This window comes from Solanum pennellii, chromosome 1, assembly GCF_001406875.1.
Source record: "Solanum pennellii chromosome 1, SPENNV200".
In the NCBI taxonomy this organism is placed as follows: domain Eukaryota; kingdom Viridiplantae; phylum Streptophyta; class Magnoliopsida; order Solanales; family Solanaceae; genus Solanum; species Solanum pennellii.
Window position 1 is genome coordinate 62,500,304 of NC_028637.1, and position 15,661 is coordinate 62,515,964.

At 33.7% G+C, this 15,661-nt stretch overlaps 1 protein-coding gene and 1 pseudogene across 1 annotated transcript; both read left to right on the plus strand.

Annotated features, from left to right (window-relative positions):
• Window positions 1–4,936: 4,936 nt before the first annotated feature.
• LOC114075247 lies at window positions 4,937–11,417 on the plus strand (annotated as a pseudogene).
• A 320-nt stretch (window positions 11,418–11,737) lies between these two features.
• LOC107021900 (uncharacterized mitochondrial protein AtMg00810-like) lies at window positions 11,738–12,331 on the plus strand. The gene has a single exon (XM_015222617.1). The coding sequence runs from the start codon at window positions 11,738–11,740 to the stop codon at window positions 12,329–12,331; it is 594 nt and encodes a 197-aa protein (XP_015078103.1).
• The last annotated feature ends 3,330 nt before the right edge of the window (window positions 12,332–15,661 follow it).

Genomic DNA, 15,661 nt, shown 5'->3' on the forward strand with positions numbered 1-15,661 from the left:
ATGAGGTTTCATAGACAATATGTGAACTTTCTGCATCTCGTTGTGATTAGCCATTTATATAATTGATTCTTTTATAATGACCATTGTACACTAGCAAAAGTGTGTAGTCTTGTTTAACATAAGTGTCAATGCCTTGTCTTATGAGCTAACCTTGAACTTTGCATGAATAAACCTAGAATTTTCCCAGTTAGTCTAATTGATTCAAAAAGGTGTCCTCTTGATATGATCTTCGGAAATTTTGAAGTGTGAACAAAATTTGATATATACCTCTTTTGTGGACTACCAGTGAGAGTGTGAATCTCTTTTGAACACCCTTGAGCCTTACCTTTTCTTTGGAATAACCTTGACAAAAACTAGACGTTACGTTATATCCATCACACATAATCCTCTGGTTATGTTATTTAAGTGAATATTTAGTTTAGGCCAAAGTCTTAAGTTGACGGTTTGTAAGAATAGAATGGAGAAGTCAAAAAGTGCAACAAAAATCTCGCAAACCGATGATATTGCAGAAAAATGGATACCCTCTATATAGAAAAAAAAAGGAAAAAGGAAATAAAAAAAATGACAAATAAAAGTTGTGGGATAAAAATACAAAAATAAATAGGGTTTCCAATCAATCCATGAAGAAGAATAAAGAGATAGCTTAGAAGCATTTGAGTAAGGATTGAGGAAGGAAGATGGGGAATAGTTTGAGGAAATCACATCTCAATGAGGAACAAGTCGTTGAGCTTAATTGAACATACCTTTGCACTCATCTCCATTACAAGCCCTAGAAAGACCTTTATGATCTTGAGTAAGCCAAACCGAAAATCAATTGGAAAATAACGGCAAATCTATGGGTGAAAACATGCATTGTGTTCCACTTTGTGAGTGTGAGTGTTGCATCTGAAACTTAATCTTAAATTAATTTATCTTTGCGTGTGAAAATAAAATCATTCTTTGTGTGAGGGAATTTAGATACTTTTGTTGAGCTCAAACTTGCATAAGTAGCAAATATTGCGAGCATGAGAATGTTTGGTAATGGTGGGTCACTACTTGAATCTTTGAGTATACAAATGAGCTATAACGAGTAATTTGAGTCTTGTTTTATATGTTCATACTTGAGTGTTGTGTAGAACTATTTATGACATACTATCTTGAACTCCTAAACATGAGTTTTTGCTTGAGGACAAGCAAAAGTTTAAGTTGGGAGTATTGATGAGTCCTCAAATTGGACTTATTTAGGGTTTTATTTTAATGTAAATAGTGTCCTCAATTGCTAATTCATCTCAATATCAGATAAAAACTCTTGAGTTTCATGTATTTCAAATTTTAGCATAAGAATGGTCATTAAGGAGCACAACGGAACAAAAATGATGAAAAAGGGATGTAGTTGAAGCTTGAGCTTCGCCAAGTATACTTGGCGATCTGCTGAATATGAAACAACCCTAAAAATTAACTAGGTTGAACTAGAGCTTCACTAATGTTTTAAGGGATGTTAACTAATTAATTTAGTCAATATATGAGTTTATAGGTTAGTCTGATTGAGTTTGAATTCAAACGTCAAGGATCAACCAAGATGTTCGAAGACTTGTTGTCCATGTGCTTGTGTGTGTTAAAGCATGCCTTCGAATGTTTTATGCATTGTTTGGTGTTTAAATTGATAAGAGGGGACCCTAAGACCTAGATGATCATGTTTAGGGTTTTAATGTCTAGGTATGACTCAACCAAGGACACAAGAGGGGCCCTTGAGGATAACCCAATCCTTCAAGCCAAGAAGTTGTCGGGCAACATCCAAACGACGGCCACAAGGGACGGACAGTTGCTTAATCAACAGCCTATCAACCTTGGGCATCTATCAGTCCTGAAAATCTTGTAGGATGGTGTGCCTATGATCTATATGACGCACCCCATCTAAGGGGCATCGATCAATCGACGACAATCGTTTGGTGGGTGTCGTTTGAAGCTGTAAAACTCCTCAAGCTACGGCCAAGGTAGGGGTCAATTTGTAAACTCCCCAAGTGTTTTAAAATGTCCGGACTGTGGTTTTAGATGTATTTAGGTATTTTAAGAGTATTAAATTAATTAAACTCTCTTTTAGACCCTAACACCTAAATGAAAACCCTTCTATCCAAAAACTCTCTCAAAAATCCTCCATGGAGCTTGCAATCAAGATGGAGATAGGATGGTGGTTTCCAATGTCTTTCTTCTTTAAATCCCTTGGAATTTCTTCTAATAAGGTCTGTGAGTTCGTTATCTAATAGTGTGTATCACCTTAGAGCGAATTTCAAAGTGATTTCAAAGATTTTGAAAGTTCATGAAAAAGTTCAATTTTTACTCTAACTCAATAGTTCTTGCATGAAACGATTTCCGATGATTAGATATGATATATTGATTTTAAATTGATATTTCAAAATGAAAATCTCCATGAACCTTTGATGTTTTCAAAACTGTAAATTTGGATATGAAGTGCTTATGATCTAATGATGATAGAATGGAATTTAAAATATGTTGCATTGTTGATTTCGATGGTTAATTATGGTATTATATTGTGAATTGTCGGAGATGTTATGGAATGGTGATCTTGTCTATTGGAAGAGGGTAAGTCAACCGAATTCCTTTATATAATGTAGAATTGATATAAAATTGCTATTGATTGGTATGGTCCACTTATGGTGGTGATGTTTACTTAATGTTCTTGTTGTAATCATGGCCTTGTCGGAATCATTATGAGAATTGTAGTAGTATTACGTTAGGGTACATGTGAAGATATAATGTGAAGTAATGCGGATATGCATCATGTGGTGTGGGAAAAAAATTATGTGATGTATGTGTAATCTTGTATAATGTGAATGTATAAAGTGAAGGTACTCATGTGATGTCTATAGGATCTTGTATTGGTTCTTTAATGTTATGATTCTTCTCTTATTTGTGATTTGTGATAATGAAAAACTAAGATATGTCCTTATAGAATGATGTGGTAGCTTGTGTTGGTAGACTTAGTTGTCCCTACTTGGTACTTGAATGATATTTAATAAATGATATGATGAATGCTGTGTCTTTATTTGTAGACTTAGGTCCTTCTTCTTGATACATGAAAGTTACGTGAATGTGATCTCTTGACTTGGTAGGCTTAGGCACCCTTGTCATATATGTGTATGAATGAATGAAAGAATGAACAAAAGTCTAGGATCTGTAGACCTATACTGGTGCCCTTCTATGAAAGACTTATATAGAACGTTGAATATGAAAATAAGGTTACTAATGTGAAGCCTTGAATATGAAAAAAGGTTAATATTGAAGCCTTGATCGGTAGACCATAATTGTTCCCTTCTTGAGCGTAATGATGGACTTAGAGGTAGGTTTGTTGGAACGACACGAAACGATATCTTAGAAAGTCATAAGAGCTATCCTAACCGACCTTGAGTAGCATCCCTGGTGGACCAATCTTGGTAGTGGTATAGTGAGTTGGTAGAACTAATAAATGGTACCTTCTCAAATACCATTAGGTAAATGAAATTACTCTATGAGAACAAAGGAAAAGCACCGAGTGGATATGCTTTTGGTAGTATCTATTCTTGAGTATGATACTAGAGTACAAAGAACCCCTTGATATTCCTTAACCATGTGCCAACATGGAATGTTTCCTAGTTCTATCTTTGGCAAGTAAAACACCTTCCACGGTGTGGGGTCCTGATGACACTGGATTCCATACCTGACTAGTATGGTCTATGTGAGTTAATGCAAATTCTCATCATGTGGGATGTGCACTCTAGTGTTGTAAAGGTTCTACAATATGTAGGTACTGGAATGAGATGCCATCTACACATTACACGAGTAGGCCTTGAAGATGCTAGAATGAGTTCCCTAGGCCTTCCAAGACCATTATGTGAAATCCCCTAATTGTCTAAGTTGAGTCTTAAATGGATTTAATGAATAATGCTTACTTAGTTAAAGTATGTTGACTAGAACGGTTCTTAGGTAGGGTACCTTTAAGAAACACCTAGGTGTTCTTCAAGAGGGTGTATAGGTGGTCTCTTCATGTATTACTTAGGTAAGTCTTAGAATGACTTTAGATAGAGAATCTAAATGATGAAAAGTCTTACTTGATGAATATGGAACTAAGTGTTATGTGACAGAAAGGAATATCCTTACTTTTGGTAGTCTTGAGGACCACCTACGTATGTGTGAAGGGGTTGTATGGGAATCCTTTACCCTTCTTGACTAAGCGTAGATATTGGAGTTCTTGGTATATCATGGATTATGGATATGTTTTGAAGGGTTTAAGATGAGGTTTTAATGAGCCCTCATAGATTCGAGGACAAGAACCACATTTTCCTTTTTATGGTCTTTAGTCTTTATTTCAAGTCTTGTAAGGGCTTAGTCCCAAATGTTGTACTCTTAAGTTAGTATATGGTTTAATGACATATTGTAAAGTTAGATGTTTTAAAGTCTTCGGCTTGCTTATTAATGAAAGTTTTCTTTGTGTGTGAAGAAAGTTTTAAATTCTTATTTATTTGAGTATCGTATGCAATGGACGATCTAAAAGGACTATGGGACTTCTTGGAGTCTTGTATGCCAGTAACTTCCAGGGGGTGCTCCCGGGTCGTTATAGAAGATCTACATTTTGCCTTTGTTCCAACATGCGAAGCCCTGAAGGAAGTGGATTAATAAGGCGATGAAAAGGAGCAGTCGGCGGTTCGTTAAATAGTTTCGCGAAGTAGAGTTATTCCACCCAATGTCACAACATGCATAGAAAATGAAGGGAAATCACAAACGGCCACGAACTAGAAGAAGGGTGAATCGCTAAATCACTCGGCGATTCAAGACTAAATTCACTGAAGGGAATCTCTAGCACTAAATTTGAAGTCTATAAATACTAAACCCTTTATTATTTTTAGGGAGTCCAGACATTATTATAAGTTTCACTTCTTGAACTTATCTTTGAATTTCTCTCATGTTTGGAGAGGGTTTTGTGGGACACTTGAAGAAAGCGGTTCTTCTTCTCAAATTGGAAGTGAGTGTTCTTCATTCTTGTTCCTTTTCTCATATTAAGGTTTTATTTCTTATACCCACCTGATTTCCTTATCATTTTAGGTGTATTTATTTATTGCTTGACGTGTGGCAAAAAATCCCATTATTGGAGTGTGATTTAGAAAATATGTGTTGATATTATTGTTGGGCCTTACTTGCTGATAGGATTAGATGTATTTTAATGGTATTTTCACCTAGTGGTTGTGGTTTCAATTAATAGGTTTGTAGTTGCAAATGCAAAACCACCTATGTGTTTTTGGCTTGCTCGAGAGAGAGGTTGTGGAACCAAGACCGTTATATGGATGTCCTAATGAGTGAGGTGGAATGAGACTCAGAGGGTGAGCCCTAGCTTCATATCTAATAACCTTTCGAAAGAGCGGTTGTGGATAAGGCATAGGCGGGTCTTCATTAGACGAGTGGGCGTCTGAGAGGAACCCATTTGATATGGGGTAAGTTTCTCGAGAGGAAATTTACTTTCACCTAATGTTTAGCCCAGTTACCATTATTTTGCAATTTTTCCTATCGGAAGCAAGTTTCCATTTATTTACGTCAACATATAATGCGGTCATACCCCAAGAACTTTCCCCCATACTTGATTCTCCCATTATTTTAATTGTTGTTTTACAACTTGTGACAAACTCTTTTTTGATATTTCACATTTTGGTGTCATAAATTGAATTTATTTTTTTGTTTCTTCGATAATTTTTTGAGAACCACTAACTATAACGAAATTCTAGTGTAACTACTATTTTCACTGCAGCTCCCTTGGGACATGACCCCAACCCTTTGTTGGGTTACTATACTTTTTTCCGATTTGTAGACACTCAAAGTGTAGGCTAGTTTCATTGATCACGAAATCATAAGCAAAGAATCACCAATTCATTGAGATTCAAAAACTTTCAGAAAATAGTAATCACTCATTACACGAATTTAGTATTCAACTAATCACACTCCTAAGGTCTAATATCTACTTGTTTACTTCCTAATTTGTTTGTCTTAAATTGGTTTTGTAAGTCCCTCATTTATATTAATTGTAGAGATTTTGTTATTTATTTAAATGTTGTGAAACATTTACTTCTACAAACATAAGAACACGTTTTTACTTTTTAACTGAATTCATTATTGTATCACTCCATGTGGGATGACCCCAAGTCTTAGTTGGGTTTATGCTTGTTAGTGACTGCCAACACATAGAATTAGATGAAGTGTAGTTGAATGTTATCAGTTATGTGTTGAATATGATGATTTGAGTTGCCTTAATGTAACCTTGTTGATTGATTGATGAAATGATTTAAAGCATGAATGTGGTATTGAATTGTGCAATTTTTTGTCTTTTTTATGTGGTGTGATATTGCTTGTGCATTGATTATCGACACCATAATGAAACATGTGATGATTTATGATGTCGATGTCTTTACTCGCAAGTATTATAATGCTGAGATCTTTGTCGGTGAGTGTTGTGATGTTGAGGTCTTTGTCGGCGAATGTTGTGATAATGAGGTCTTTGCAGTTGAGTGTTATTATGTCATCGTCTTTATTGGAGAGTGTGATTAGGCCGAGATCATTTCCAATATGTGTTATTTTTCTGAGTTCATTATCGAGAAGTGATATTGTACTGATGGAAAAGAATTTCGACTACTGATTTGACTCTGTGACTTTATACCTTATTGCTTATGCGTGACTTGCTTGATACCTGAGATTGATGAACTTGTTGTGTATGAATATACTACTTGAATTTGAGATATACATATTTGATTTATTATATTGTTGAATTGTGTCTATCAAACTTTGAATATTGGGCCCCATAAACTGTGTATTGTAGAATTACTTGGTTGGGATGATTTTTTTTTTCACTTACCCCTTTTTTCTACAGTTTTGTAGGTTCCAAGCCCGAACCTGCTTAATCTTCTTCTTCTGGCAGTCGAGGCTCGTGAAGGATTTGAGAGGTAAACTAACTATCATCTTGGAGGGCCCACTTTTCCTTTTCAACTTAATCTTTATTCTATTCTAGATTCAAGATTGACTTGGATTTATCTTTCGAATTTAATGTTTTCATTGGCTTGTACACGTGACAATAAGGTTTTGAGGTATTGTTTAGAATGAATAAGTTTTCCATTTTTTTCTAGTTATGTTTTATTGCATTTCTATTTTTTCTTTCATTTTCATTGTGTTGAGGCTGATTTGTCTTTGTGAGAACAGACAAGTGTCATGACGTCCATTTTGGGTCGTGACAATGGTCTCATGAATTATAACAATTCCATACGATATGATCGCATTATAAATTATTAAGTATCATTGGGTAGAAGATTATTTTAGGCCATAGATTTCTTTGGAATCGACACACACGTTGAATCTTTTGATACTACCATCTTCTTTACGCTTTATTTTGAGAATCCACTTATTTCTAATAGTTTTTGGATCTATAGGTAGATCAATGAATTTTCGCACTTGGCTAAATTTCATTAACTTCATCTTATTTTTCATTGTTATTAACCACTTTCTCTAGTGAGGCATGTAATAGACTCATTTATGTTTCTTGGCTCTTCATTATTTGACGTAACTATGAATGTTTTTTCCTTCAATCTAAAATCGACGATGGGAATTTGTAGACAACTTGTTCATCGAGATTGAGATTGACAAATTAATTTATCAATTGATACGATACTCTCATTGGACCATCAATATCAATTGAATCTGATTCATATGGTATATTATGAAAATAGAACTAATTCATTATTATTAAAATGATTCCCACTTAAATTCATTTTAACTTCAGCCATGGAAACGGTCTGGTTTGTAGCTTTATAAAAAGATCATTTTGACATATCTCGCCCTTACAGAAATTATTCTCTATGAATGTAACATGCATCACGTGACTCAATTTCAGTTATGGGGCCACTATTTTGTTCATCTATGAACATATAACCCTTATATTGATTAGAGTATCTTGTAAAGATGCACTTTTTCTTCCACATAAACTTAATTTTCCATATTAGGAAGAAGTATTCTGAACAGAAGTAGCACAACCCCAAGGCTTCAAAAGGCGTAAAGTACACTTTTATTTAGTCTATAACTTGTACAGCGTGGTCGTAACTGATTTTAAAGGGTACGATAAAGTACAGATATAATAATGAGCAAGGCATCACTTCAATATGTGATTGTTAATTTTGCTTATGTCATCATCGAATCATTGCTAAAAAGGTTCTATTTCATCGTTTCGCAAAAACATTTTATTTTGGAGTAGAAAAGTAGTTAATTATCTTAGTATAATTAAAAAAATTAACTTGAAATTTTTTTTCTCCACATAATCGTTTAATTTATTAGACTAATATACTATTTTTCTTGATCGATTTTTGGAGCTTTTTTTCTATCCCATTGATTCTCAACTAACTTAAAAAACTTAATGAAGAAACTTACAGCTTCATATATGTGAGAAATCAACTACATATAACCGAATCGAGTAAAACAATCAATAAAAGTGATGAAGTAAATTGAAAGCCCTTACATTCATTAAACAACATATATCTCAATTATTAAATACAATAGAGTGTCATCTCTTGTGCCTTTTTCAAATGATTTACTTGTTGTTTGTGCGGCTAGACAAGATTCACAAGTAGACAATTACACTTTATTTATTGTGTCAACCGTACCTTCTTTTGCTAAGTGATTCATTCATTGTTGATCAATACGGTTAATCCTAGTATCTTATGTATCTAATAAATCTTTTTCACATCCAAAAATTCTCGCAAATAAGATAAATAAATATTATATGTATTGGAACTCTGAATGATATCCAATACAAAAAAGTATCATAATTACGGTCGTATTTTTTCTTGAACATATACATATTCAAACCATACTCATGAAAGAAACAAATTAAATCATAACTTCATGAATGTTCTAACGGACACTAAATTTCAATGAATTAACGCAACCAATAGTTCATCATGTAGAAATAAAGTTTGGTCACCTCACATTTTTAGTTTGAAGGTACCAATTCTTCTAACCTCCTCTTTTATTTTATTTTCTACATATACTCATTTTTATCCTCGTAGAATTCATGGATAATATACAAAATCATCTATTTTTGTCGCTTTATGTTTGGTGGCTCTCAAGTCTACTATTGAGGAATATGCAAAGAGTATTGCCAAGTCTTGAATTTGTAGAATTACTTGTTAGGCTGATTAGTTGAGTCGGTTATTTCTAATACAGCTGTCAACATTCTATTGGTCTACTGGCACTGTTAGTTAGTATAATTTTACATATATATATAGCAGAATGTTAGCTTGTAATCGTTCATATTGTGCGTAAGAAATAAATACAATATTTCTCTGTCTATAAAACAATTTTTCTCTGTAAACTTCTACTATCTTCCATTCATAAAATCAGGTAGTCAACACTGAAAGCAATTGGAATTTTTTCATGGTATCAGAGCAGGAGTACAATTTTTGAAGATCTACAGTTTTTTTTCATTTGAATCGGCAGATCTGAGGAAGCAACAATGGCAAGATAAATTGACCATAATCATCTTCTGTATCTTTCACTTTCAGATGTACCAGGTGCAGTGCAAATTACTATTCAACTCACAGGAATTGAGAATTACACATTATGGAGCAGAGCAATGGAACTGACTCTGCTAACTAAGAACAAATTGAGTTTTGTTGATGGTAGTATCAAGCGAGAAGGATACATTGTTCATATTGAGAAAAATAGTGGGATCGATGCAATGCTATGGTGATCTCATGGCTGATGGAAAATTTGAGCAAGGAATTGGTTAGTGGAATCCTTTTCTGTTCAAATGCAGCATTGGTATGGAGTGATTTAAACGAACAATTTGATAAGGTTAATATGTCCAGAATTTTTCATCTACCCAAAATAATTGTTACACACACCCAAGGTACTTCTTCTATCTCAGTCTATTATTCTAAATTGAAGGATTTATGGGATGAATTTGTCCGATTGTTCCCCTTCCCTCTTGTAATTGTGCAAAGTCTAAGGAGTATATGGATAGTATGTTTAGGCGGAAACTTCTGCAATTTTTGATGGGCTTAAATGACAAGTATAGTCATGCTAGAAGTCAGATCTTAATTATGAGTGAACCACCTACTGTAAATCAGTGCTATGCAATGATAATTGAGGATGAAAGTCAACGAGAATTAAGTAGTGATCAATATCATATTGGGGGACAAACCGATCCGACTGCATTATTCACTGGCAGGCCTGGGGGAAGTAGTTTTGGAAATCAAGGATCTCGAGGTCCTGGATCCGGAGGATATGAAAGTTTTCGAGGTCAAGGGAATGGGAAAATTCATAGAACACAGAGAGGAAGTAATTTGTACTGTGATCATTGTGACATGAAAGGTCACAATCGAGTTGATTGTAATAAATTGAAGTATTGTACTCATTGTCACAAGCATGGCCATTTGAAGGAAGTTTTCTATCAGTTGATAGGCTATCAGATTCTGGAGTTCATCCTTACATTCCAGGAGGTATGAATGATGGTTACCTGAATCCTATGTCCAAGATGCAGCAATTTAGTGGAGGGACTACAAATAATATGCTATAGTATTTTGGTATTAATCCAGGATTTTGAGCTAGCTCAGTTCCATACATTTCACCAAATCAATAACAATTAGATTCTCCAAATGTTGAACAAACCATTGATCCATGATGCAAATGCTGCAAAGGGACGATAAATTTGGTCCAGGAGCTATCAGATCAGTTTTTATGGGTTATGGGATCACACAAAAGGGTTAGAAGTTATATGACCTTCAAATAAAATTTTGTTTGTTAGTAGAGATGTTATTTTTAATGAAACTGTTTTTCGCTTTCAGACTCATGTGAATAATGGCTTACAAGATATTATATCAACTGATGACTCTCAGATTCAAAGTCAATTACCATTGACAATCATCCCTGATGCACATCATTCTAATAATGAAGAATGCCAAAATAATCTTCTTCTCGACGATTCAATACTTGAGGATAATCTTCCTACACAACTGCAACTTCATGCTATTACTGAGGAACCTGTCATGAGTTCTACAATAGGCAGGAGACAATCCAACAGGTCTTCTAGACCTCCATTGTGGCAAAAATATTTTGTGATTGCCACTAAGTCAAAATCACAGACCCATTGTATGTATTCTATTGCAGATAGTATTGACTACAACAACTTGTTTCATACATATGAAGGTTACATTGCCAACATCTCATTTGACACTGAGCCACAGTTTTACCATCAAGCTGTCAAAGACAAGAGATGGATATCAGCCATGAAAGAAGAAATACAAGCACTTGAGGACAATAAGACTTGGGAGATAGTTCCACTCCCTCATGAGAAGAAGGCTATAGGATGCAAATGGGTGTACAAGATTAAGTACAAGGCAGATGGTACAGTTTAAAGATTTAAAGCCAGGCTAGTGGCCAAAGGTTACAATCAGCAGAAAGGGTTGGATTATCAGGAGACATTTTCTCCGGTTTGTTAAAATGGTAGCAGTTAGGACAATCCTCACTCTAGCTGCCACCAAAGGGTGGGATTGTCAACAAATGGATATATAATGCTTTTTTACAAGGTGATCTTGTAGAGGAGGTGTATATGCAGATGCCTCAAGGATTCATTCATGAGCACGCTGAAGTTAAACCTGTCTATAAGCTTCTTAAGTCACTTTATAGTCTTAAACAAGATTCAAGAAAATGAAATGTAAAATTGACTCAAGCATTGATGGCTGCTGGTTTTCAACAAAGTCACTTGGATTATTCTTTGCTAATCAAGAAGTCAAGTGTAGGCATTGTGATTGTTTTGATCTATGTTGATGATTTGTTGGTTACTGGTAGTAGCACTGAACTGATTGATGACACTAAGCAAATTCTGCAAAACAACTTCAATATCAATGACTTCGGACCATTAAAATATTTCCTAGGGATAGAGTTTGCAAGGAAGAATAAAGGGTTTCCTATACATCAAAGGAAATATGCATTAGAGATCATTTCAGACTTGGGATTAGGAGGATCCAAGCCTATCTCTACACCTGTTGAAGTGAATATGAAGTTAACTACATTAGTTTTTGACAAGTATAGTGGGTCTTCTTCTGATGCAGTACTGCTAGATCCTGGAGAATACCAAAGACTGGTTGGGAGGTTGCTTTATCTTACTGTTACAAGACCTGATTTGTCTTATGCAGTACAGACCCTTAGCCAGTTCATGAATGCTCCAAAAAGATCCCACATGGATGCTGCTATAAGAGTTGTGAAGTACATTAAACAGGACTCAAGTTCAGGCATCCTCCTAGCTGCTCAACCAGATGGTTCCCTTTAAGTTTTTTGTGGTACTGATTGAGGATCCTGTCTTAACACAAGAGATCCATCACTAGTTATCTACTTAAATTTGGGGAGTCTCTCCTATCCTGGAAATCTAAGAAAAAACCCACTATCACCAGGAGTTCTACAGAGGTAGAGTATATGAGTATGGCCTCTGCTGTAGCTGAAGTAACATGGTTAATGGTCTTCTTAGAGAATTGGATATGCCAATTGTTATTCCTGTTGTAATTCAGTGTGATAGTACTGCAGCTATTCAAATTGCCTCTAATCCTGTCTTTCATGAGACGACTAAATATATTGACATTGATTGTAATTTTATTAGGGAGAAGATTCAAGAAGGTCTTGTGACCATTCAATACATGCGTACTTCTGAACAGCCTGTTGATGTGCTGACTAAAGGTTTGGGACGAGCACATTACGAGTATCTTATATCCAAGCATGGGATGAAGAACATCTTAATATCCCCTAGCTTGAAGGGGGGTATTGAGGAATATGCAAAGAGTATTGCCAAGTCTTGAATTTGTAGAATTACTTGTTAGGCTGATTAGTTGAGTCGGTTATTCCTAATACAGTTGTCAATATTCTATTGGTCTACTGGCACTGTTAGTTAGTATAATTGTACATATATATATAGCAGAATGTTAGCTTGTAATCATTCATAATGTGCGTAAGAAATAAATACAATATTTCTCTCTCTGTAAAACAATTTTTTATAAACTACTACTATCTTCCATTCATAAAATCAAGTAGTCAACATTGAAAGCAATTGGAATTTTGTCACAATCCACATAGAAAGTGTTTTGGTTAAAAAGATAACTAGAAACATTTACATCACTATGTAATTTTTTAATAATGTTGTGTACCATTTTAGGCTCGGGACAATCACGAGCAAAGTGTTCCTTATTCTCACAGTTATAACACTTAGGGTCGTTTGATAGATTGCATTAAAACAAACAGTCCATGAATTATAGATGGTATTATTTAGTATTATGTTTTGTAGGAAATTAAGTCTATGTATAACTAATCCATGGTTATATTAGTTATACCTCCTACATGGTATTATATGATGTATTACTAATACCTTCTATTTGGAGGTATTAGCAATGCACGGGATATAATACCATGAGATAGGTTACTAAAGAAAAATATATCCCTCAAAACATTTTAATTATTTTGTTTAATTTCTTGATTTTGTGTTTTATGATTGTGCTAGTAAATTTTTTAAAATAAATTTGTTTACAAATTATTTAGAGAGAATAATTTGTAACATATAACACTCTCTCCATAGTTTGAAAACTAATTATTTAAATAAATTTACTATCACAACCACAAAACATAAAATCAAGAAAATAAACAAAATAATTAAAATGTTTGTGCAATTTTCTAATATTTTGTATTTTGAACAATTTATAAAATTGAATACATATTAAAATTACAACTTGCAATTTATGCGAAAATGTAGATGGTTTATTTAATTTTACTATTGTTTACCGTCTTTTATTTTAAGACTTGATAGTTTATCTTTTTTAAAATTTAAAATTGACATTTATAAGTGATCAATTTACTAAGATGACAATTATTTATCCTCAAATAATTTAAGTAAAAAAAGGCAAACACGACAACAAATTGTTCTTTTCATAGCTAGTTAGAAGGCTATAAAAAAAATTGTCTCGCAATTATTTACCTTAACTAAATTGCATAATAATTTACGGGTATAATTGGGAAGAAGTTTTTTTATAAAGTTTTAATTCAAACACAAGATAAGGTGGGAAACAATGAACCAAATACTTGATAAAAATAATTCCTGCACTATAAACTCCTGCACTATTAACTCCTGCGTTACTAATCCCACCATTACTAATCCCTGCATTATTAATCTTTGTACTAAACAACCCCTTAATCTCTGTATATTCTCTTTTTTCTGTGAAGAAAAAATATTTTCCTCTCCTTGTTGGTTAGTCGAGGCTTCTTTGAAACTTTCCTTTCCCTTTCTTCTGGAGAAATTTATCATATTTGGGTTTCCTATCATGTCCTTATTTTGAAGCATAATTAGTCATATATGAATTTGTGGCAGCATTGTCATCTCCGAGATGTTCTTCCTTGAGTTTAAAATGATGCTTAGGATATTTCATAATTTTAATGTTAACATTGTGAGTCAAATGCATTTTCATATTTTCCCATCTTTGAGGTAAGGAGTCTATCACAACTTTGAGTTGTTGCTCTTTACTCAATACATGACCAACATCTTTAAGTTCATTGACCATGTTTAATATAAGGGACTTTTTATGAGTATTAAACTTTAACCGAAATGGCCCACAATTTGATAAGTGAAGTTTGACCAAACTTGTTTTTCTAATGCGGACCACATGTCCTTAGCATCATTATACTGTCGAAATTCTAGCATAATGTCATTATCCATGCTGCTCAGCAAGGTTTTGTTGAGCTAGTGTATTCTTTTTTTTTTTTCAAGATTGATATGCCTCAAGATCATTCTCATGTTGTGGACTGTGGAGTATCACCAGTTTCCGGAGGTGCCATAGACACGTTAAGATCTTCAAGAGCCTGTTTTTCTTCTAGAGCATATTGAATTTTTATGCTCCATAGTTATCACCATTAAGCTTATAACCATTGTTAAGATTGGCAACAATAACAGTTGACATAATAATTTAAAGAAATAAAAGTACATGAGACAACAATGTACAGAATTGTAGTCTAAATTCATAAACATAATAATAATAATTACTATGTCAATATTCATTTCACATAATTTCATAATCGAAAGTTCACTAAGTTCCCAATCATCATCTGAATTTCATTATGTTGTAAATATAACATAATTGTTTATCTAAATGAAACACTTATCTTAAATCACATATATTTAACATTTAACCAACATAAATTCTTTAACAATTATGAAAGCATTCAATGATTATAACATAAATAATTAAACTTATATCCCATACATGTACACATTAAGCATATACCTCAATCAAAAACTGGTTAAAGAAACATTAATGCTGCCATACAAAACTTGACGTAAATTTTTTTTTTAAAAAAAAGTGTGGGTACTCTACCCCACTGCTTAGACACCAAACCCTTTTTAAAAAATTAGTGTAAATTAATATACACTAGAAATTCAAAAAACAAAAAACATAAACCGTGAAATTGTCATTCTTTTACACCATGCATCACTGTCAATACTAAGATCCTATGCTTTGTATAGATTTTAAAAGTTCTCTTCAAGTAAATTGCTAATACAACTCTATCCAAACTTCAATGTTTCGTTTCTAAAAAAAATTGATAAGCAAAAAAAAAGAGCTTGATTTAT

Coding starts and splice junctions, on each gene's coding strand:
- LOC107021900 (XM_015222617.1), top strand. CDS start 11,738: ATGGCTGCTGGTTTTCAACAAAGTCACTTGGATTATTCTTTGCTAATC.